Below are 25,828 nucleotides of genomic sequence, written 5' to 3'. Positions count from 1 at the left end.
GGGTACAACTAGTATACGGGGGCGACTATTATGCAGTTAAATACAGTATGTTATGACCTTGCTTTCCTTTCAGAAATAATCACAGATAAGGACCATGGTTTCTCAGCATATATGAAGTGAGATTTTGAACAACAGACACATCAAAATTGCATAAAATTTCAGAGATGAGGGGTGTGCGTATGTTCACAAATGGAGACAATGCTCAGCCCAGTAAGAAGTCACCAATTAAGGCTTTGCGAAATTACACAAAAACAAAATAAGAGAATGCAGTATGCCGTATTTCCCCTACCCCACCACTGTGTACATTTGCACAGCATAACATGGTGGGACATAACTAATGTGATGACAATGTTATTTTGAGCAGACTGGTGTAGGTTTACATTCTGTTCCTATGCAGTGTCCAAATGGAGCACAGTAATTTACTTGCTTGTTGACTTCCATTCTGAGGTTTTATCCCCTGCAGCTATGGATTCCTGTCTTAGTTTTGATTCAATCTGAAAAAGCACAAAGTCACCCTCTCAAACATGGATCATGACTCAAAGCCTTTTATGGTAACAGTGTGAATATTCTATCTTAAACAGGCTTTAGCCGTTATGGTTGGTACATGCTTCACGCAAGTCCGCTTTTTAATGAATTGTCACTTTCTATACAGGCTTTAAAAGAAAAGGCTTACTGATCCCGATTTGTAAAATTAAGGGAGCAATTCCTCTCATGACACTGCACTCTACTGGAATTAGCAACAAACATCCTTGGGTAAACAACAGGAGATCATTTTAACGTTTGTTTTCCCCCACCCCGCAACCACTCTTATGTGGGTCAATTTAGACACTCTTTTTAATTTCAATTTCCCACTATGGTAGAAGGTGTCATATCTTCCTTTGCTCTCTGTCACTCTCTATTAGAACTGGAGGGGAACAAAGCATTGCATAAAGAACCACTTGGTCAGATAGAGCCATAATGTGCATCCTAGAAGAGCAAAAATATTTTTGTTTGTTTTTCAAATTCTTGGAGGATGGTTGGGGATTGTTGGGAGGAGCTGAAAGATGATCGCACAAGGCTGAAAAGAAAGCTTTCAAAACACTCAGTTTTCTCTACAGATGAAGCAACATTACATGACCCTATCAACTTAAGAGACCATTTGTTCCGCTTCTCAACGGAAAAATAAGCACAGGGGGAGAGGCCCAACTTGGAAATAGCTTATCTGTACGTGAGGTCTACATGGCTTAGCTTAAAGTAACAATGATCCTCAATTGTGTAACAGCTTGCTTTATTATCTGATTTTGCAGGGTAATGAAAAGCACAGCAAATGAGAGTGTGGAGCTGTAAAACAAGTTAATAAGACAAGCACAATAAATATATAATGTTCCTTTGTATTCAAAGCCTTGTTCCTGTAATAGTTTAAGAAACAAAAAGTCCCTAAAAGAAGGAAGCCAGCAAATGTTTATAATTGGAAGATACAAAATCTCCGAGTGATTGGACACATGTAAATTCCAGTGCAAGTGTTGTGTTGCAAATAGAGTGCTTGACATGAACTGGGGAGGAGGGGGCAGAAATCCAAATATCAAAACAGCTCAAAAACAAAATTGCAAGCAGAACTGCAGTGAGCAAAATATTGCTCTCCATTTGTGAATTTGACAAGATAGTATGAAACAAGTGAGATAGTGGCATTGCAATGGTTAGTGTTAGTACCAGCTTCAGATCCATGCTTAGGGTGCATGCCACACATTTGACACAACTTTAACTGTCATTGTTCAGTGCTATGGAATCATGAGAATTGCAGTTTGATGTATCAGCACTTTTTGATTATAATAATAATACAGGGTTAGGCAGCATAACTTTTTTTAAAAATGCACGCCATTCAGTCGGTTGAAGACGTAGCGGAGCGCTAGTGGTCTCGTTCGAGAGGTGGGAGTATAAAGTTTTGTCCGGACACAGTTCAGTCATCATCATGCGTTGGAACAGTGAGGAGCATGCTTTTGCAATTGAGGCCTACTTTTCGAGCGGATTTGGAGTGGCCAGCCGGCTCTCCAGATTTGACCCCTTGTGATTTTTTTCTATGGGTTTTTTTTTAAATCCCGTGTTTATGTGAACCGTCCAAGGGCCCTACAAGATTTGAAAACCAACATCCACGAAGAAATTGCCAACATAACGCCTGCTATTCTGGCAAGAGTCATGACAAATGCCAAAAATCGGTTTACTCAGTGTATGGAGAATGGAGAATGAGGGACGTCACCTAACTAATTTGATCTTCAAAACTACATAAAACAAAACTTTAGGTGTGTGCCTACATTATAAAAAAAATTCTGATTCATACAATGGGTTTTATTAAGTTTTGAAAAAAGGAAGTTATGCTGCCTCACCCTGTACATTTAAAAGGTATTCACTGCTGCATGCGTGGCTCTTCATTGAAATTTCATTCTGAAGAAAGTAAAGGGGAGGGGGCAGGGAGGAATTGGCTCAACTCTTGGAAAATTTTTAACTGGCCTGCTTGCATTCTTTCCCTTTTAGTTCGTTTTAGCCATACCTTGAACCATGAGCTCTGCAGACATAGAAACTTTCCCAGCACTATTCATCACAGTGCAAGTGTACGTTCCAGCATCAGCCAGCTGAGCATTTTGGATCTCCAAAAACTGGATGCCTGCTTTTTCAAACATGTTGAAACGATCTTTCTTCTGCACCTGAATTTCACCCTACACACATTTTGGGGGAGGGAGAGACACAAAAGTTTACGGGTATCTTCATCAGGATGAAAAGCAATCTAGCTGATTAACATGTCATTCTTTACTATTTTCCCTCCTTTTAATATTCAGCCATTCTTGGCCAAAATGTACTCAGAATATGAATGCTTAATCTTGGGGCCAAAGCACGTATGTATTCTGCAGTAAAAAATTCCTTTTAAAGTCAAGTTTTTGAGTGTTTGATTCAATTTCCTACATAGTGTTGATAGTCACATTTAAAGAGTTGCCACACAGGAGAGTGGTCAACTCCTATTTTGTTTTCCTGCTCATCCATGCAGCCACAGCCTGAAAACCTTAGCCCTTGACCAGAAATTAAGTACACAGTCTGAATCTGAGGTACAACCGCTTTGAGTCTCCCACTGGGATGAGAAAAGCAGTATACAAGTGAAGTAAATAAATAAGTAAATATCAGAGCTTGTGTGTCATCTTGCCTCTGCTGGCTGGTTTTGGCTTTATGATAGAGATGGGTGTACTTGGAAGTCATACAAAGGCTATTGGTTATAAAGAACAACTTATGAGATGAATCTGCTGTCCTTGTATTAGCTTTTCCCAAACTGTGGCTCTCAAGCTGTGCAGATATAAAACTCCTACCCTTGTTGGGTAGGAATGATAGGATGATAGTCCAGCACACAACTGGAGAATACTCACCTGGAGAAGGCTGCCTTATTAAACCAGAAACTAGTTTGGGTCCTACTCAAGTTTTTTCTGAGAACCACTGTGGTGTAACAATTTGAGTGTTGGACTAGGACTCTAGGAGACCAAGGTCTAAACCCCAATTCAGCAATGGAAACACATTTGCCTTGGGAGAACCACATTCTCTCAGCTTCAAAGGAAGGCAATAGCAAAACCCCTCTGAACATATCTTGTCAAGAAAATCCAAAGATAATTTTGTCTTAGGACTACAAATCAGAAAGATAAAACACAAAACAATGAAACACATTCTTTGTATTCAGACTTGCCAATCTAACTATCAAATCTGCAACCCTTTTTGTTTGCTGAATTGCAAAAACTAATTATTACTCTCTGTCTCTTTCTCTCACACACAAAACCACACATACACACAATATAATAATTACAAATAAAGCTGGCTTCTATATTCCTTCTATCAATTTTTGCTTTTAACACATGATTCTTACACATAATTATTACTCAGGTAATCGATTTTTAGTCAGTTAGGTCAACCAGGACTTTAGTGTCTGTGTTCTTTTAATTTTAAATTTATTGGATTTAAGTTACACTATTGATTTTTTAAAGAAAAAATTAAAACTAGAATGTAGTAATTTAAAAACCAAGATGAATATGTGCAAGAATATGTGTGTGCTTCCAAGTTTTCAGTAAAGGAAGGTTTATAAATCTAATTTTTTTAAAAAAACCTTAATAGGATACCTTATCTTTATATAAGCTTTTCACCGAGGGCATGTTTGCTTCACCAGTCTTTCGTGTTTTTTGATGTGTTTACTTTGGGAATCTACTTTAGGATAAACTCCAGCACATATCACTTTAGTCTGTATTAGTGATGTTAACATGGAAATAAAGAGGCTCAGGAATCTGGTGTTTCCTAGTTAGTTTGAAGGCCTGAAAATGTCTAACACAGCAAAGGGATGAAATAAGCCATAGCTAAAAACAACTAGTAAGATTTTCTTAATGGGAGACCAAGATGAACAACCTAAATGAGAACCTTACTTTGAACCAAGTGACTTGAGGCTGAGGTCTTCCTGTTATCTTGCAGGAGAATTTACCAGTCTGACCCTCTCGCAAAATGACTCGATTGGGTTTTGTAGCAAACTTTGGTGGACATTCACCCCAGATACTTGGCCGTTGCTCTACAGGTGGAACAGTAAGTCTACCACTGGAAGGAAAATAATATTATCAGACTTTATAAATATTAAATCACTATTATGCTCCCTATGAGTTATCTGGAGGTACATGCCTCTCATTAAGTCCATAGGACACAACTGTCCTTTTAAAATATTGGGCAGAAGAGGTCTGATCTTCTGACATCAAGCCTTCTGAAATGATACATGAACCACATTTTGCATATCTGACAAAATTTAAAATCTGGCACAACAAATGTGTATTTTGAACATTGTTATTAAATATGTCCACATATGAAATGTAACATTTATCTCTATACAACAATATGAAATAATGTTTTTAAGTAGGTCATGGAAAGACAGAGTAGATATAATAATATCGATATTAATAATCTCTTTTTAAGACAAATACCCATTTTGCTCCATGCCATTATTAAATACAGAACTCAAACAGCATGCTCTTCATCAACTCTGATGATGACAATTCTGAACAATAGACAGGACAATGTCTAATTATAACAAAGAATCTAATCTCCCTTCTTGGCCAGTTTTTCTGAATTTATCTGGCAAGTACAGAAGAACTTCCATCACCTAAATTTTGATTTAATTACCTTATTGTTCTTCTCTAATTTGCGAGGACAGTTCTGTAATCCTGGCCACGTATTAGATCTGTGCTACTTGCTCAAAGCTTCCCCTGAATTGATTGAGAATTTACCTGACATCTTATCACTTTCCTCAAAAAGAACAAGGAAAAAGTTGAGGAATGTTTCAAAATCAAAAGGCTACCAGTGGTTCGCAACCTTTGGGCCTCCAGGTGTTTTGGACTTCAGCTCCAACAGTTCCTAACAGCTGGAAGCTGGCTGGGATTTCTGGGAATTGAAGTCCAAAACACCTGGAAACCCAAAGTTTGGGAACCACTGAAGACAAACTATCCCTGTTTTGTATTGTTAAAGGCTTTCATGGCTGGAATCACTGTGTTGTTGTAGGTTTTTCAGGCTACATGGCCATGTTCTAGAACATGGCCATATAGCCCAAAAAACCTACAACAACCCAGTATCCATATTTTATCAGTTTGTATTTTCCACTTCCACTAATGTCAGATAATGGAGGTAAAAGAGGGAGAAACTGAAGACAAAAATGGGCAATTCCTAATACTCTGGATGATATTTTCACTCTCTACAACTGTGGTTCTCAACCTGTGGATCCCCAGATGTTTTGGCCTTCCACTCCCAGAAATCCTAACAGCTGGTAAACTGGCTGGGATTTCTGGGAGGTGTAGGCCAAAACACCTGGGGACCCACAGGTTGAGAACTACTGCTCTACAGGATGTTGGCAAGCCAATCTTCACATTTCTGTTGGCTAAAAATATTATGACTGTATCTATTTGATTTAAGAAAGGTTATCTCTGGCCTGAAACCAGCCACCTGCCATCCTCTCCCTATTCCTTAAAAATCAAATCAGGTGAGAGGAGAATCAGAAGGTCCTGAGGACAAATTGGCAGCCCTGATAAGTGGTGTTCCCTCCCTTGTTGTAAAAGGGGGTAAACTAGGAGGGGAAAAGGAAGGAAAGCCAATCCCCACGAAAAAGACCACTCACCCTGCCAGTGAGAGATTTTTCCCATTCATGTTGGAATTAAACCTCTTTGCAAAAATAGCCATCAATATTTCGAAAAATTGTGAAGCACCACTTAAACTAAATACTAATAAGTAATGATTTGTCTTGCCGTTTTGTTTAGTTTTCAGATTTTACACAGTTGTCTCAATCACTAAATCATGGGGGTGGGGAGTGGGTGAGCAGAGATGCTTCAAGTTTTTATTCTGCGTGGCTAGTAATGAAGGAAAGAATCTTCCTTTGATGATCTTTCTTAATGGTAAACTCAACGAACATCCATATAAAGCAAAACCAGCATACATTATATAAACAAACGTGCAGAGCAGAGATGGGTCAATCCTTCAACACCAAGAACCACACTGGAAGTTGTTAAATGGCTGCACAGCGAATATGTACACTTTCTGTGTAAATTCAGAAATTATAGGGTAGTAACTGTGTAGCAATGAGTTAGGACATTAATTTGTCAAACTTCAATTTGGTTGACTTTTGAAATCACCTACTGTAATGCTAAGGAAGTATCTTCTTGCCAACAAGAAGTTCCAGTCAGCTGGTACAGACTTATTAGTATGCTCACTGCGCAAGAGATCTATCTCAAAAATAACCAAAAGATGGTCAAAAGCATCATGTGACCTTAGAACATCTGGTTGGTGATCATCATTTGTTTTGTACCAACACAGTTCGAACAGTTCTCCCAGATTTAAGGGTGGCAGTCCACAATATTTGCAATTCCTAAATTTCTACCATTCCAATGCAAATCTAAAATAGTTTCCCTGTTAATTTCTAGGAAACACACATTATAGGGTTTTTCCCTTGGGAAGAGTATTGATCCACCTCTGCTCATACTCAAGTCACAAACCAAGCTATTTTAGTGGCAGGTCACTTTCAGCTCTATATGGCTTTGAGATATGAGCTCGCAGTGTGACATGACTCCAAACTCATGCAAAAACCCCAAACTTTTGTTTGTCAAAGATTATTCCAGTGGCAAATGTCACAACCATACTTTGGCAGAAGATGGTCAATGGGGATGAAAAGTGAAGCCATGAGTTTCAGGCAACCAAACATTTTACTGGACCATGTGCAATACACACAACAGCTTACCCATAAGCGGTCAAGTTCTGCCCATCTTTTTCTGTTTCTAAAAGATATTGGAACACTATGAGAAACTATTTAGGACCTCAGCCCGAGGAAGGATCACAGAAATGTGAAAATTCGCCTCCTATTATTCCCTAACCATGCCCTTCCCCTCTTTCCCTATCTTTTCCCTATAATTCTCCTTAATTGTTCTACCCCTATTTTATGTAAACTTGCCCATTTGAAAATTACAATAAAAATGATCTTTAAAAAAAAGAAATGTGAAGATTATAACGTGAACAGGGAGTGTGAGGGATCAGCTTGGTAATTCTGAATGAAAGGAGGTGCAAGTGACATTTTCAGTAGGCAGTATGGTTTGTAAATGTTATCTTTTTGAATGGATCTCCCCCTATGAAACATCTCAGAGGCCCTGCTCTCACTCCCGCCTCCTTCGCAGGTGCGATTGGTGGGAACCAGAGACAGGGCCTTCTCAGTGGTGGCCCCTCAGCTGTGGAACTTCCTCCCCAGCAATGTTAGATCAACCCCCTCCCTCCTGACCTTAAGAAAGAGTGTGAAAACATGGCTCTGGGATCAAGCCTTCGGAGAAGAACCATAGTGCAATAGATGGACTTATGGACAATGACTATTGGAATGACCTGTATTATGATTGCGAATAGCGTGGTTTTATAGTGATTGTCATGTTTTTAAAATGTTTTAATGTATTTCAATCTTGATCTTAATTTTTAATTCAAATGTTTATTTTAATTATATATTGTTGTTAAGGCACTGAATTATTGCCTATCTGTAAGCTGCCTTGAGTCCCCTTCAGGGTAGAAAAGATCTGCACACCAATGGCCTTTAAGACATGACTTGAAACAGAATACAGCATTCCGATATATATAAAATATCCCTTTAATCTATCCAACTATGAGTGAAATGTATGTAGCAAACTGACAAAAAAATCAGTAACTGCATTTTAGAAATTGACATTACAGGGTAGAGATATAGTAAACAATAAATAAATAAATATTTTGGGATCCCATTTCCCAGAATCCCCTCCAGATCCATATAACTTGGTGATTCTGGAAACTGCACTCCAAAAATGTACATCAAATGCCTCAAAAATTCACCACAAGAGCTGGAAAAATCTTTACTTGGATCTCACTTACAAGACCTTCATTTCTAATTTTAAAACAAATCAGCTGCTCATCTTTATGCCCAATTGTTCATAATAAAAATGTGAGGGTTTGAAGGCCAAAACTACACATCACGTAAAATGAATTTCACATCCCTATAAGTTATTTTGGCTGTTTCTATTGTCATGGGGATCCCTGACCAATACCAGGTGTTTTCTTAAATAGATAAAACAGATGTGTGCAATGCACTCACACGCTTTATGCATTACCCAGTTTGGCTCGAAGGCTAGTCAGAAACAGAAATAACAAAGGACATTAGGTTGCCATAAGATATTAGAAAATGTGATGAAATTTGCCATAATTCTTAGTGACAGGAGAAGCTGTTGAACACAGCAGAATCGTAATAATATTGATAACAAGGCAGACAGATTGACTTTTTAAAAACTGTTGCAGTGTCAGGCTTATTAAAAAAAACCCGACCAACTGATTTTGTAATATGAAAACCATGAAAACTCTTACCCAGAAACTTTGGCACTGGAAGGCAGGTTGTACTTCTTCAAAACAGTTCCTGTAAGGAAAATTATGAAAACCAGTAAGCTGCAAATATATTTATTGGGACTGCAAACTACCGAAGTAGCATTTGGATTTACAAAGCAACGTATTCTTGTTAATTCTCCCTTCCTTCCATTCATTTCAATTTACAGTTGAGGCAAAAATTGCTTCCCCAGCAGCTAATTATCTTCTACAGAAAAGATACATGTTCCTTGCCATTCTGTTCATACTGCTGAGATATCACTAGACAGGTGGAAAAATTACAGAACATTGCTCCTTTCTAATGGCAAGCCATCCCGCACTAGGTGCTTATCAGCCTAAAAGCTGAGTGTATTAAAAAACAAAACTTGCATAGAAAACTTATGATTTTCTCCACACAAACAAGCCTGTTTAATAGGTTTTGCCCTGACCCTGAGTATTTCTAAAAATGGCTCATTATTTTTTCAAGGGGATATATGTATTTACTTTAACAAAAAAACCTGAAGTGTCAAGTGAATTCAGATTCCCTAGCTGCCAGATTTTGGGCAATTTTGGACATAGGAAAGCTCTGCTTCATATGATAGAATACACTGAAGTCGCCAAGAATATATTATCACTGGATATTTGGCACCATCTACTGGGCCTGAATGGAGTTACTTACAAATAAACATAACTAGACAATGTTAAAGAAATTCCTTGTAGAACAGAAAGCATGAAATGACAACTGAATCTTTTATCAACCAAGATTGACCTGTGAACCAGAATATCCCAATTCTATAATGAGCTTCAAGCAAGCTGCGCATTCTTAGGTTCAGGTGCTACAATAAACTGATTTTAAAAATCTATAGTAAAAGTTGTATATGTTCTTAACTGTTTGAAGGTAATGTTTTAAGATAATGGTTTAAACCAGACTCAATGCCTTTCAACTCTGTATTATATATTATTTTGTTGCTTTTTATTAGTTTAGTCGCTTCCAACTCTTTGTGACCTCATGGACCAGCCCACGCCAGAGTTCCCTAACGGCAGTGGCCACCTCCAGCTCCTTCTGAGTCAAGCCGGTCACTTCAAGGATGCCATCCATCCATCTTCCCCTTGATTGGCCCCTCTTCCCTTTTCCTTCCATTTTCCCCAGCATCGTTGTCTTCTCTAAGCTTTCCTGTCTTCTCATTATGTGGCTAAAGTACTTCATCTTTGCCTCTAATATCCTTCCCTCCAATGAACAGTCGGGCTTTATTTCCTGAAGTATGGACTGGTTGGATCTTCTCACAGTCCAAGGCACTCTCAGAATTTTCCTCCAACACCACAGTTCAAAAGCATCTATCTTCCTTCACTCAGCCTTTCCTATGGTCCAGCTCTCACATCCATAGGTTACTACGAGGAATACCATGAGGATCTTCGTTGCCAGTGTGCCAGTATTATTTTAGTTGTTTGGGTTCAGATCCAGGAATTAACTCTGGCTTCTACTACTATGATGGGGAAGGAGGAACTGCCCCTCTATTTACTTTCTTTGGACTAGAGAAACAAAACGAGGCCATCACACAATTATGTGGAATATGACCCATCCTGTTTGGTTTGGGAGCTGGGTTTAGCACTAGATGGCCTTCCCATGGGTTCCTAGCATTACACAAGTGTTGCCCTAAGACTTCACATGCCAACACCAACTAAAACCTTTGATGTGAAGTGACTTTAGCCTCATTTGTTGTGCCCTTCCCATTCCAGTTTCCTTGAAAGGTTAAAGAAATAGCATTTGCTTTATTTCTTCTAATGGCAATATGTCATAGCCACAAAAATCTTCCCTTCCAGATTTTTTAAACCCATTCTACTGCTTTTTGTCACCAGGCAGCAAACACACTGTATGCAATAAGCATGTGACTAGCGTTGTGCTCACCTTCCACTGTTAATTCCACTGTCACCTGGCGAAGGCCACCAGCATTTCTGGCCTCACAGGTGTATGGGCCACCATCTCCCTCCTGCACCCCTTTGATTGTCAAAGTGAAGAGTCCTCGAATGCTGCAGTCCACCACGCAACGTTCTCCCTGCACCAGGAGATGCCCATTTCTGTACCACGTGACCTGAGGTTCTGGGTTGCCTCTGACCTAGAAAGAATGGGTGTAGGAATGGGAAAGGGATAGAAATACAGATAGAAAATGATTGTATCTGGAAGAAATGCAGCACACTTTGCAAGCCAGTGGAAAGTATTTTCTGAGGCAGAATCTGCTAAAGACATACAAATTGTTGGGAGCCAAATGGCAAAAGTCCGAATAAAAGAACAGTAACTATTGGGTGCATCATGCTATTTAACTAGCGATTTTTTTTCCAACAGGCACCCACCCAAATGTGTGTTTTTTGCCTGCTAAGATTTAAAAACTAAAAATGTGAAATTTCAAAAAGTAGACTCAGAAGGCAAATCTATTAAAGCACATTCCAATGTGGAGTGTCAGTCCTGTGGCTGTTTAAACTAAACTCAGAAATTTACTGTAGCATGAAATTCACTTTATCATATCCATGCACTATGCAAAGTATTTACAAAGAATCCAGCTAACAAATAACTTTATAAAAACTCGTACGAAAACAGAATCAGTGCTTTTATTTTTATTTCTGTATACTGCACCAAACATGAATATGAATATTGTCACACATATGAATGATAACAAAGCCAGATGAATTTCATGATGATTTAAAAGCAGCTATTCCCCTCCTGCTCTCTTTTTTGACAGTTAGCCATGAATGCTTCAGTTGCCAGATTTCAATAGTATATCTGAGTTTTTCAGCTATCCACAAAGTCTAACTCTATTACACTGTTATAGAGTCATAGAATAGTTGGAAGATATCTTGTGGTCCATCCAGTCCAACCCCTGCTAAGAAGAAGGAAAATCGCATTCAAAGCACCCCCATGCTGACTCTGGGCTCTTGAGACTAATGCCAGCATAGCATAGGGCCCTCAAAAGTGAGTATAGCTTTGAGTATAGCCTCAGAGATTAAGTAAGAGGAGTTTGTCACTAGTACATTAAGTCACAAACTGACAACTTAGGCACAGCGATTGTGAACCTGACAATGGTGTGAATTTTCTGTCACCTGCACTTATGGAGGGACTGCTCTCAATGAGAAAATCATGGGTCTTAAATGTATACACTTAAATGTATGTCTATAGAGTCTAAACAAAATGTATTAGGAGTAGTCATTCCACTATTTAATGGATTTTGTAAGGCTGCCACAAATAATGATTGAGGGCGCATACTGCCTGAAATTCTGCTCATAACATGGAAGTTGTTGTTATTGCCATTTTGTACCTTCAAGTAATTCTCCACTTATGGAAATCCTAAAATGAACCTTTATTGAGGGGTTCTTGGCAAGGTTTGTGCAGAGAGAGATTGGCCTCTGCTTCCCTCTGAGATATTGTGACTTGTCTTAAGTCACTCATGGCCAAGCAGGCAGTCACATCGTGGTCTGCAGAGTCATAGTTCAACACTCAAACCACTATACTATACTGGTTTACTTCGCATTATGCTGGACTGAAAACCCCATTGCCCCGTCACCCATAAAAGAAGCATTGTAGTCCAAGTCATATTTGGGGAGTACTCAGTCTAAGATGACTGCTTTATGAAAGCAGAAATTTAACTTGGGTCCTACTCAAAGCATTCCACTCTTTATGTAGGCTTGCCAACCCAATGATTAGATTTCCAATCTTTCTTCTGAACTGTTATACACAACTCTCTCTCTCTCATGCACAAAATAATCTCAAATAGACCTGGATTCTAACTGTTTTCTGAACTGGTGGTTCATTTTTGCTTTTCACTAAAGTATGATTCATAGATATAACTATGCCTTTGGTCAGTAATTTAGACAGACAGCTAAGCTCTGCAGGGGAGAGTAACTGTTTAAGAATCACTGCCAGGCAATACATATTGAGCTTGGTGGGCCAGGAGCTGTATTCAGAATAGCGAAGTTTCTTACCCTCCTCAATTATTGATAGTATCCTAACATTCATACCATGGTTGCACCCTTTAAATTTAGTTCACTAATTAGTAAGTCTAGGGGGGAAAGGAAAACAAAATTTTAAGCTGTTCAGGTTTTGTTATTGTGTTATTCAATGTATAAGTACAGATATTCCTTTAAAATGTTTAAATGAGAAACTGTTCCCACTGGGGCCACACATTCCCTCAATGCCCAGCCAGTAATGAGTCATTGCAACTTATCAAGCTACCTTGAAAAGCAGGAAATAATGGAGGAAATGATATGAATCTTTCATTCATACCCTGCTATAGGAAATACATTAGCGCTAAGCTGCAACATAAACGGCTCTAATAAAATTCTTCCCACTGGACTTTTGTCCAGTGTGAGTATGTGGCCAAGATCCTTGGAGAAGTGAGAGCCACTACATGTATACTACACTCTTACTTTCCCTGGCTTATTAAACAAGCTAGAGAGGGACCCATTGAGTGGGTGAGGTAAGTGATTAATACAGAGTTCCAGCCTGACCGGAGGAGTCTGTTGTAAGACTTTCGCTGAAAAACTCTTCCCTGAATCCTACAATATAATCATAGGTTATTCTCCCACATGGGCCAGATACTAGAGCACATGGTGGCTTCCAAGTTCCTGGAGGTCCTGGATCTACTTCAGTCTAGTTACACACCTGGTTTGGGCCTGAGCTGCTGAACTTCCTGACTGAAAGGTTGGAGGTTCGCATCCGGGAAGCAGGGTGAGCTCTCACTGTTAGGCCCAGCTTCTACCAACCTAGCAGTTTGAGTGAGTAGATCAATAGATACCACTTCTGCGGGAAGGTAATAGTGCCATACAGTCATGCTGGCCACATGACCTTGGAGGTGTCTATAGCAAACACCGTCTCTTCATCTTAGAAATAGAAATCTTTAGCTTTACTTTCTACACACCTGGTTATGGCAAGAAGCTTTGGTAGTCTTGATGGATGACTTAGGTCAGGAATTGGACAGGGGAACTATAACCCTATTGGTTCTTCTGGACCTTGCTGTGGCTTTCAATACCATCAACTATGGCCATCAGACTGGAAAAAATCAACTTACATCCCCATACCAAAAAAGGGAAATGCGAAAGACTGCTCCAACTTCCATACAGTGGCCCTTATTTCTCATGCCAGTAAGGTAATGCTCAAGATCCTGCAAGGAAGACTCCAGCAATACATGGAGCGAGAGCTGCCAGACGTTCAAGCTGGGTTTAGAAAAGGCAGAGGAACGAGAGACCAGATTGCCAATATCCGCTGGATAATGGAGAAAGGCAGGGAGTTTCAGAAAAACATCTACTTCTGCTTCATTGACTATTCTAAAGCCTTTGACTGTGTGGATCATAATAAATTGTGGCAAGTTCTTGGTGGGATGGGCATACCAAGCCACCTTGTCTCTCTCCTGAGGAATCTGTACAAGGACCAAGCAGCAACAGTCAGAACTGACCACAGAACAACAGACTGGTTCAAGATTGGGAAAGGCGTACGGCAAGGCTGCATACTCTCACCCAACCTTTTTAACTTGTATGCAGAACACATCATGCGATGTGCGGGGCTGGATGAATGCAAAGCTGGGGTGAAAATTGCTGGAAGAAATATTAACAACCTCAGATATGCAGATGACACCACTCTGATGGCCGAAAGTGAGGAGGAGCTGAGGAGCCTTCTAATCAAGGTGAAAGAAGACAGCGCAAAAGCCGGGTTGCAGCTGAACGTAAAAAAAACCAAGATTATGGCAACAAGAATGATTGACAACTGGAAAATAGAGGGAGAAAATGTGGAGGCCGTGACAGACTTTGTATTTCTAGGTGCAAAGATTACTGCAGATGCAGACTGTGGCCAGGAAATCAGAAGACGCTTACTTCTTGGGAGGAGAGCAATGTCCAGTCTCGATAAAATAGTAAAGAGTAGAGACATCAGACTGGCAACAAAGATCCACCTAGTCCAAGCCATGGTATTCCCTGTAGTAACCTATGGATGTGAGAGCTGGACCATAGGGAAGGCTGAGCGAAGGAAGATCGATGCTTTTGAGCTGTGGTGCTGGAGGAAAGTGCTGAGAGTGCCTTGGACGGCGAGAAGATCCAACCAATCCATCCTCCAGGAAATAAAGCCCGGCTGCTCACTGGAAGGAAGGATACTAGAGACAAAGCTGAAGTACTTTGGCCAAATCATGAGGAGACAGCAAAGCCTAGAGAATACAATTATGCTGGGGAAAGTGGAAGGCAAAAGGAAGAGGGGCCGACCTAGGGCAAGATGGATGGATGGCATCCTTGAAGTGACTGGACTGACCTTGAAGGAGCTGGGGGTGGTGACGGCCGACAGGGAGCTCTGGCGTGGGCTGGTCCATGAGGTCACGAAGAGTCGGAGACGACTGAACGAATGAACAACAACAACATGGTATCCCTCTGAGGCACCTCTCTAGAGGTACTGTTTGACAGTTTCTCAATTATTTATTGGAAGGATATTCTCAGAGAGTGATACTGGGGGATCCTTGTTCAGCTCCTTGGCCACTGCCCTGTGGAGTCTCTCGGGGTTCAGTCTTGACTCCCATTCAATTTAACATCTACATGAAACCACTGAGAGAGAGTTTAGGGGCCACGTGTCACCAGTATGCTAATGATACCCAGATCTATTAATCCTTTCCATCTAACTCCAATAAAACTGTTCCCGTGCCAAACAGGAACCTAGCAGCTGTAATAGACTGAATGTGGGAAAGAAAATTAAAATTCAATCCAGACATGACAGAGGAATTTCTAGTCAATCAAAAGACAGATGTGGAAATGTGGATTCTGCCTCTGTTACATGGGGTTATACATTTTCTAAAAGCACAGGTTCTCAGTTTGGAGGTACTTCTGGATTCAGTTGTGAGGCCCAGATTTCCACCCTGATCAGGAGTGCATTAGCACTGTTAAAACCCGTGCACTAATTATAACTAGTTTGCCTGTTCTTAGAGAAGTCAGACTGGCCATGGTAACATGTGCTTTATTCACATCCCATTTTTTTGATAAGTGCTCAAAAGCTTTAGTTGGCCTGAAGAGCTATAGCCAGATTATTAACTGGGGCTGGAAGAAGTGAATAACAACTCCCTTGATTTAAAAAAGAAGTTTCACTGGCTAATGGTTTGTTTCTGGGCACAATTAAGCTATCCTAAAATGCCTTGGTGATCCAATGGAAAATCAGCATTTAGGCATCAATTGAATACTTCTCAGTTTCCCCTCTAGTAGTTTAGTAGTGTAGTGCTTTGTTTCAAATGTTTATGAAAGCCATCATACAATTTCTGATCAACAAATGCAAATCAAAGAAAGCATGATGTAGTGGTTTTAGTGCAAGATTTAGACTTTGGGAAACTAGAGTTATTATCCTGCCTCAGCCATGAAAGTCCATTGGTTAACCTTGGGCAAGTCACTCTCTCAGCCTAAGATGTAGGCAATCGAAAACCTCCTTTGAAAGAAAAAAAGTCTTGCCAAGAAATATATCGTAGGGTTGCTCTAAGTTAGAACTGATCTGAAGGCACATAAATTCTACAAAACGAGCTTTTTTCATGTCAGGAGTGACTTGAGAAACAGCAAGTCGGTTTTGGTGTGAATTAACCATCTACAAGGATGTTGCCCAGTTGATGCCCGAATGTTTGATGTTTTACTATCCCTGTAGGAGGTTTTCCTCATGTCCCTGCATGGGGTGCTGGAGCTGACATAGGGAGCTCAACCCATTCTCCCCGGATTCAAACCACTGACCTATCACTCAGCAGTCCTGCCAGCACAGGAGTTTAACCTGTTGTGCCACCAGGGGCTCCCAACATAAGTCAAATCTATACATTTTCTGTAGTAGGAATTCAAGCTCAGCGATGCAGTGGTGAAATTATTGGGATTACTAAGGATTTGTGTTGGTATTCATACACATTTATGTGTTGGTATTCATACACATTTATGCTGGACACTCCAAGTATAGTGTCCAGATCAAAGTGTTTCAAAGCTGGAATGAGGATGAATAAATTGGATTCCAGCATCAGAGGACAAGGAACCAATTTGACAAAATCAGGGATAGGGAAAATGTGACTTTTGAGCCGCCACATGACTGAATTTCCCATTGGTGCTCGCCAGATTACGTCAGGATGAGAGTTGGGTTCCATGTTGCCATACATTCCTCATTGCTGAACAACACAATTTATATTGGATTCTTCCCTGTAGCAGCATTTTTCCCAGTCAACCAGTCCAGCTTGAAATGATGCAAACCACAAAGCAATATACTCATACCTTTCCTCTTCCGGATACTATTCTGAAATATGTTCCAAATATTAATTTTATCTTCTCTTTTGCTTTTAACTTATTTCCCTTAGCTCCAATTGGACCATATTGTACAATTCATTTCCACTTATTCAGTTACTTTTAAATTACACAGAATACTTCGACCATCTTTTGGCTCTCCCTTCTACATTATTTTTCAGTTTTTCCCCATGTGTTTTTATTTTGCAAACACCAACTTTTCAACTTGAGGGAGAAGAGAATGAGAATGGCATATTCATCCAAAAAGATGAGAAAATGCTTCCTAAGAAAATGAAGAATAAAAATATCAATTGAGGAGCAGGGAAATGGCCATGGGTATTAACCTAATTACTACTACACCCTTTTTGCATCTTCCCTTTGATGTCCGAAAAAGTGAAAAAGGAGATGAGACAAGGTGTGATTTGATCTATTGTGGGGGTTTGCATTCCAATTTCATTTCACAAAATATAAACCCCAGCACAGATAAAGGCATGCCCCGGTTAAGTCTAAAATCAAACTGCTAGTTACCTCAGTTTGACACCTATGGAGTCATTCCAGACTTGCAGTAGGTTTTATATACAGATACTATACAATTCTTCTGGTAAATCTCTCTGGCTTTCCAGAAACATCTGCCTTTAATAACATAGCCACAATGGCAGAGTGAGGATGTCTCTAATGCTCTGCATAATAAGGCTGTAACCCTTAATTTATAGCCCTGTCTCCTTTTTACATGAGTGCTAAACTTCCAGATGGGGAAACTATCTTTTACCCAAGGCTCCAAAACTGTCACCTTAAAAAAGAGCAAAATTGAACTTACTCTCAATTCCCAGCCACTGAATACAGTTTGAGTACCCCTTATCTGAAATGCTTGGGATCAGAAATGTTTTGGACTTTAAATTTTTATTTTTTATTTTGGAATAGCCGTATTTGCATATTTGTACATAAAAAGATGTGTTGAAGATAGGAACCAAGTGTGGATAAATTTGGATTTGGGAAGATATTGTTTCAGATAAGACAGTGGTTCCCAACCTGTGTCCCCAGATGTTTTGGCCTTCAACTCCCAGAAATCCTAACAGCAGGTAATTTCGGGGAGTTGTAGGTCAAAAAACCTGGGGACCCATAGGTTGAGAACCACTGAGATAAAAGATGCTCAATCTGCACTATATATTGCTTGACAGAGATTTTCACACATACACACACACACCATGGACATATGCTAAGGATTAAATAATAGCCAATATCTAGCTTTTTGTACATGTTCCTCTGAAATTCCCCTTGTTTAAAAATGAGAATAATTTCCATAAGCTTTATTATGACCAGTATGAAACACACTATGAATACATGGAATGCCCATGTGCTGTTTAATATGTGAATCACAACTGGATGTGTTTAATTCATGTACTTATGTACTAGCTGACCATACCTTAATGCAAAATACAAATAAAAACGCTCCCCCACCCCACAAAAAAAAACCACCAGAAAAGTTAGTTTTTCTCAGAAGTTGTTCCATCTGTTGTTTTCTGTCCAATAAATGACAACAACATGACCTTGCTCTGTAAACATTTGAGATAAGAAGAATCTTGACACATTTTCAATCTTCATCCAAGACTCATTGTTTCTGAGCTAACCCTGAAACTAGAAGTTGGCTGAAAACAAGTAAGCTATCTCAAAAATGTCCAACCCTTTTCCCAAGTATTTAAACCTTGAACTTCTGTAGGAAAATGGCAGTGCTACAGCACATGAGCACAACCAAGAACAGCAGGACATGCTGTACTAGGCAGAAAGTACAAAGTGCAATGTTATAAGGAGAAGGTGAGCTTCTTCTGTTCACTTACCGCAATTTCACGGATGTCTCCTGAACACCATGAGCCTTTTCATTATGCCTCCCAAATTTTTAATCAAGATTAAATTTACAAAGGAGCAAGAAGTTTACAAAAACATAATTTGAAATGTACATGAAAAGCTTCTGAGTTTCATCCAATGTTGAACAAATGGGCTGCTTGTTCAATGGTACCTCCCCTTCCTCTGCTCCTCTTTCAAACTTCCAATGTGCTCCAAATTTGCATGTAAGGCTACCTCATTTTTCAAAACAAATTTGGGGCTGCAAAAATAGAGACAAGAAGGCAGCAACTCTCTTTTTCCAGCGATCTACTAGAGGACACACAGGTAGATACAAAGGCCACAGCTGGATACAAGCTTTGTGTCCTTTGCAATGCTAACCTTATAACCTCAAAACAATGCTAAAGATTTACATCTTTAATCCTAGCATTAATCTTCTATTTTCATGAATCAAAACTTTCAAAGGCCATATTCCAAACAGCATACAATCAGCCTCTACTTTATAATCATGTCTATGTATTAACCAATCTCATGAATTTGAGAACATAATTATTTGGAAATGCACCATATTTTTCATATAAATATTGAATAGTAGTTTGAGAGCTTGGCTACGATTCTGGGAAACCAGGGTCTGAACTCCTGCTCAGCTTTGAATATCCACTGAGTGACTTCGGGTGAGTCACATTATCTCAACCTCAGAAGAAGGTAAAGGTAAAGGTAGTCCCCTGACATTAAGTCCAGTCATGTCTGACTCTGGGGTGTGGTGCTCATCTCTATTTCTAAGCCGAAGAGCCAGCATTGTCTGTAGACACCTCCAAGGTCATGTGGCCGGCATGACTGCATGGAGCGCCGTTACCTTCCCGCCGGAGTGGTACCTATTAATCTACTCACATTTGCATGTTTTCGAACTGCTAGGTTGGCAGAAGCTAGGGCTGACAGCGGAAGCTCACGCCGCTCCCCGGAATTGAACCTGCGACCTTTCGATCAACAAGCTCAGCAGCTCAGTGCTTTAACCCACTGCACCACCGGGGGCTCAGAAGAAGGCAATGGTAAAACTCCTGTGAAAAAAATCATGCCACGAAAACCTCATGATAGGAAATAAGAAGTGACTTGAAGGCACAGAACATGCATTTATCTAACAAAAATTATTGCCTGTATTCAGCATTTAAAGCCACCCATCAATTCACTAAAGTTTTCTTAAACCACATACAACATTTTAAATTCATATTTTGCTCAGTTGACAATGTAGACTAACATGCATCAGCCAAAATGAGAGTTCAGAGGCTTTTGCCTGTTACAATCAGCTTTCTGTCATAGGATAACATAGAATTAAATTAAGTATATGGTGCACACTTCTGTCAGCAATCTTTTTTCTTGACTGGCCTCAATGATCAATGAGATTTTTCAATCAAATTCCAATTCCAGTGTGACACAAAATGACAGACTATCAGAATTGAATGTTTGCTAACAATAAATTATGCTAATGAGACCGAACCAGCTGGCACATTCCAACATGGCTCACAATGCTCAACAATGTATGGTCTAGAAATTTAGGTGGCTTAGATTAACAACACCATCCAATGAAAACAAGAATTAAATCCAGGCCATCCAACGTCATTCGTGCTTTTCAAAGAGAGACTCAAATGTAAAATAAGAAGTCAAAATTTGACTTTCTACATCTGGCCTTGTTTAAGTTTCTTATCCCATCCACAAACCGTTCTAATAAATCACTGCTTTGGGACTTCCACCAATGGGCTAGTTTGCATACGTTTTCACATTTGGAGTGTGCCATTATGAAGCTATATAGATGTTTTCCAGTTCACGTGTAGGACATGTTTGTATACGAAAGCCCTAATATCATGTAAACTCTAGATGGTCATAAAGCTTCCCTGACTGGGACCCTTAAAAAAGCAACAGTCTGAAATCCTACCATGTGACATTAGGGCAGAATTATGGCCTCCCTCACATCCCAATACAAATAACTGCCTTTTATGCAAGCACATGAAATACAGCATTATTTAAGGGAAGAGAAATGTTTGTAACAGCAGCAGTTATAATGAATTCTCTGAAACACTCTGTTTTGAGCAGAGCTTGGAAGTAACTAAAGGAACTACTCACTTGGTGATGCTTTTGTTCAATAATGAACATGGAACAGTATCATAACAAAAAACAAAAGGTTGTTTTTTCTTCTGTAACTTTTAATTTACCTTTATAATTACCAATATGTGGATAGGATGAAGATAAAACTTTTAGGGGAGATATTATCTAAAAACAATATTTTATAGCAATGTCAAGGGCCAGGTAGGTAATTGCTTGATTTGTAGTATTATATCAAAACGTAATGGTGCTGAAGGAGGCTTAAAGGCAATCTTTTGCCCAGAAAAACTCTGCTAATGCTTCCTCTTCCCACAACATCAGAGAGTGGAATATGCCCAGCATGTGAAATTTGATTAAGTCATTTCATAACTAAAGCCATGTTACTCTTCAGCCTAAATTACTTGTTCTTGTTTTTTTAATTTTACCTGTCTCATCCTCCGAGCCAGGTAAACTATGGGTTATGGAGTAATAGTAAAGGAGAGCCCAACACATCTGGAAAGACCCTGCAGACAAAGCTATCAACTATCATTGTGGAAGCTGTGGCTTTTTCAATAAATACCAAAATTGCTAAAAGGATGAGTGGAGGAGCTCCAAGTAATCCAACTTTTATGGTATTTCCAACAGAGAACTATTTATTACCTTTCTAAAAAAAAACATAGTCTACTAGCACTAAGGCAGACAGCAGCTGTGGAGCATATTGTTGACAATTAATCTTACTGTTTTGCAAGCTTTTCTACATGGGAATTAGTAGGGCTCTTGCACCAAAGTTGATGTTCCTGTCACTCATTACAATATGCAAAGGGATCTTGTATCACCTTACAAACTAAATGAGAGAATGAGGTTGTAGAATATGCTTTCAAAGACTAAGTCTGGTTCCTCAAGAAGATTCATTTGGGGAAGTAGGTTTATGCTACCAACAGCTCTTTGGGGCCCAAATCCAATTTCTAGTCCTAACTAGAAGAGATAAATTGAAAAAATTAGATTTACATAAATGTTCACTTGCCATTCAACAGTGATTCAATGGATTTATTCTATCTGGGGCTCATAATTGGATTTAGGCCAAGCTAGCCTCACAATACTTAAAGCTATGAGGATTCTTGGTTCATCTGATCTTTCCTGGGTTTTCCTTCCAGTCTCATCTGTTGATCTTGCCATCCAGTTCCTTCCTTTAGTTGTTCCTTCTTCCATAATGGATTCCAGGCAGCATGCTGATTCCATCACTTACCTCCTACTCAGGCATTTTAAACTTTGTTTGTCTTCACAACCATGAAAGATCATCACTGGAGGCACTCAAGCATTGACTAGGATGCCTGTCAAAGTTTTAATGTATCCATTGGTTTGGGTGTCAAAAGTCAAATGCAAGGAACACAAATGTGATCAAATGTGATATTGCATAATATTCTTTAAGAAATGAGATTTTCATCTTAAATTAATATGTATACCAACATGTTCAGGTTGAGCTAATGGAACATCCACGGTATACAATATGTTCTAACACTGCCAATATGCAGTTGTATGGGTTATAGCCATGTAAAACATCTAAAGTTTTGTACTTATAATTCTTTTCAGCAAACTCTACTGACACATGCTTCTAAACTTCATACTTTAATCCAGAGGTTCTGAAATGAATGCCTGAGGGCTGGATGCGGCCCTCCAAGGTCATTTACTTGGCCCCTGGTCTAAACATTAGACTTAGGGTCACCAGAAGTCTGAAACAACTTCAAGTCACACAACAACAACAACAACAACAACAACAATCTGAATTAACTTGACTATCTGATCAACCAAAAGCAAGCCCACCATTCCCATTGAAATACTGGTAAGTTTATGTTGGTTAAAATTATTCATCATTTTAAATACTGCATTGCTCTTTCATGTTTTTTGAAGTACAAATAATATATCTGCAGTGTGCATAGGAATTTGTCCATGTTTTTTCTCAAAATATAGTCCAGCTCCCCAGCAGTCCGAGGGACAGTGAACCGGCCCTCTGCTTTAAAAGTCTGAGGGCCCCTGTTTGATACAGGATGGGACTATACACACAGGGACACACAGAGCTGCTTCACCTTTGGCTACTGGGAAACTAATATTCTCCTTATAGTTCAGGTATAGACAACAACGGGCTTACGGATAATTTTGGGCTACGTCTCCCACTAGTCCCAACCAATTTAACGAATGGTGACAAACAGCAGTCCAACAACATATGGAAGGGTGCAGTTATTCACCCTGTATAGCCAATTCTGTAGTGAGATAATAAACTAATGAGACACAGCAACCAGAGTTGTAGATTAAGAAGTTTTGGGAATGAGGCCCTTCTCAGCTATAAACTCTTACTGGATGGTGAATAGATATGCTTCAAAGATTTGGGGAGCAAATGATATGAGGGGGGGATTTCAACTTATCTCTGCTCCAGCCGATACAGAGATAGAGTAAAAGTATGACAAAGCAGCAGCAACACTGCAGTTCAACAACATAGTGGTGAAAGGCACTCATCCAGAAAGTTGTGAGTTTTAGTACTGATTATTGAAGCAATTATGCAACTCTTTAAAAACACTGATCACATAATAATGGATTACCAATTCTAAAACATTTACTTTCCTATGGAAGGGGTCCAATTTTTTTATTTCTGCTGCGTTGCCCAATTTTATGCAAGGGGGAAAAGAGGTCTCCCCTTCCATTACATTTGTTCAATTAGTTTTCCTGACAGTTGCCAGAAAAAGAACATAACTTCCATTGTTTCAAAACAATGGAATTTGTTTAGTTCTTATCTCAGAATTTTGTAGCACCAAAATATCAGATTTTTACAGCCATATTGCAAGAAAAATATTGAGGAAAGCCCTTACTTTATAATGGTCATGTTGATTCAAGTCATCCAAATAATGCTTTTTCGTTCAGTATCTTTTTATCAGTAGGGATAAAAACCCAGACTTAATAGTGGCAAGAGATTATTTTTTGGCAGTCAGTCATGGTAAATCATTCTACTGCAAACCTTGCTGCTTTCCCGGCTAATGAAAACAAGTTGGCATATATGTAAGAGACGATTTATGTCAAAAATCAATGACTTTATATGGATTTTTAAAATGTTTCATTTTCTTTTTTAAATAGCTCTCAAATTTGTCATTTATTTATTAAATGCTGTGAGCAGGTGCACTTTTTCTTCCATACTCACTACTTCAGTCAGGCTGGTTATGAAGGAGAAAAGCATATTTTTGCTAAATTTTCCACTCCACTTTAGATACTCATGGAAAGTTGATTTTCTAACACAAAAAAACAAAACAAATAACCCAATTATTTCCGAAAATGCTTCCTTCTTTCCTCTACAGAAATGCAGTTATGTAAACTGGTGTGCATCGTAGCAATGTATGTTTATTCGGATAAACTCATATAGCTTTCTACGGTTTTTGTGTGTTTACATATTGAGCTTAGTAAACACACAAAGAGGGAGGGGCAACAGCCCTACCATCTTTCCTTGCAATGTTTATGACACCTTCTGACCACAGAAGATGGCATTCCTAAAAGGAAAGAAGGAAGGAGTCTTTTCATCAAAAGCTTTTGTAGACACTTCTTTGGGTGCATTTCAGGGATGGAGTGGAGTCCATAAAAGCTTCCACGGAAATAAATTAGTTTTAAAATATGCCACAAGATTCTTCCTTCCTTTTATTCTGAGGTTGATAACATTCTTAACTTATGATAGTTCTTCATACAGAAAGCCACAATCTATGTGAATGCAATGGAAAGGATAGGACAAGTGCATCCTTGGCCCTTTACTGAATACACTAAGAAAAGCCGAAGTCTCTAACTGATTTCTTAATTAGACCTCTCCTTTCTCTTTCATCCCATTCCCTCTCTACACTCTTTCTCTCAAGGTCATCAGCATACTATAAACTTACACAATATTTAGGTAAATTACAATAAATATACAAGCTTTGATCCTTTCTCACATCCAGGGAATCCATCGTGTATGTAGAAAACACAACCACATTTAAGATAACCTCCTTTTCCTTTCAAATGTATCTGAGAAGAAACAAGTTGAAAAAGTAGCCCTGCTATCTGGGTACTTCTTGCATGGGTACAACACTTGTTATGTTTAATGTAAAATTGAGGAGTTCTGAAAAGGCCTATAGAACAACCTGTTATTTTCCATGCTTGAATATTATGCAATTTGTGTCAAGCAATGCTTGAAAGCAGTTCCTTCAATACAAGATATTTCCAAGCATTAATGGTACAGTAACTCCTCTGAGTACCTATCAAACAGTACAGGCACATTCCAGAGGAAGCATGATATATTCAAGTATTCATTTCAGGAACTGCCTTTGACACAGGAAGTGAGATTCTTGAAAAACAAGGGCTGCCTTTCATTGTGTTCAGAAAGCCTCCCAGGGGGAAAAAACACAACAAATAGCAACTTACTTGTTTTCACACCCAAAGGAGTGATTTACTGAACTGCCACCGCTGCTTTTCATAAAATTAAGGTGTATATTTATTTATTTATTTATTTCTGCTACTTATACCCCGCCCTTCTCACCCCCGAAGGGGGACTCAGGGCGGCTTACAAAGAAGGCACAATTCGATGCCCTTATACAAATACGTACAACTATAAAAACAGTAATTAAATAATTAACAGATTAAAAACATCAATATATAGCACCATAGCACAACAGTAAGCAATCTCATGGTCAGTGTTTCGCGTTCCATAGGTCCAATAGGTTAAAATAGGTTCCTACAATATTTGCCCTTCATTATGGTCCTTCTTTTT

The 25,828-nt window shown here is 39.2% G+C and overlaps 1 protein-coding gene across 2 annotated transcripts in view; it reads right to left on the bottom strand.

Annotated features, from left to right (window-relative positions):
- The window catches only part of MYLK (myosin light chain kinase), a 250,329-nt gene that overhangs the window by 144,244 nt on the left and 80,257 nt on the right, over nt 1-25,828 (bottom strand). For both annotated transcript variants that reach the window (XM_060774888.2, XM_060774879.2), the window contains exons 3-6: nt 10,790-10,997; nt 8,890-8,938; nt 4,422-4,587; nt 2,525-2,690 (exon numbers count right to left, since the gene is read on the bottom strand). In XM_060774888.2, the coding sequence (XP_060630871.2) occupies nt 2,525-2,690; nt 4,422-4,587; nt 8,890-8,938; nt 10,790-10,997 (589 nt within the window). The remainder of the gene's footprint in view (nt 1-2,524; nt 2,691-4,421; nt 4,588-8,889; nt 8,939-10,789; nt 10,998-25,828) is intronic.

This window comes from Anolis sagrei, chromosome 1 (assembly GCF_037176765.1).
Source record: "Anolis sagrei isolate rAnoSag1 chromosome 1, rAnoSag1.mat, whole genome shotgun sequence".
In the NCBI taxonomy this organism is placed as follows: domain Eukaryota; kingdom Metazoa; phylum Chordata; class Lepidosauria; order Squamata; family Dactyloidae; genus Anolis; species Anolis sagrei.
The sequence above is the reverse complement of the archived record's forward strand: the minus strand, read 5'-3'. Positions and strand labels throughout refer to the sequence as shown.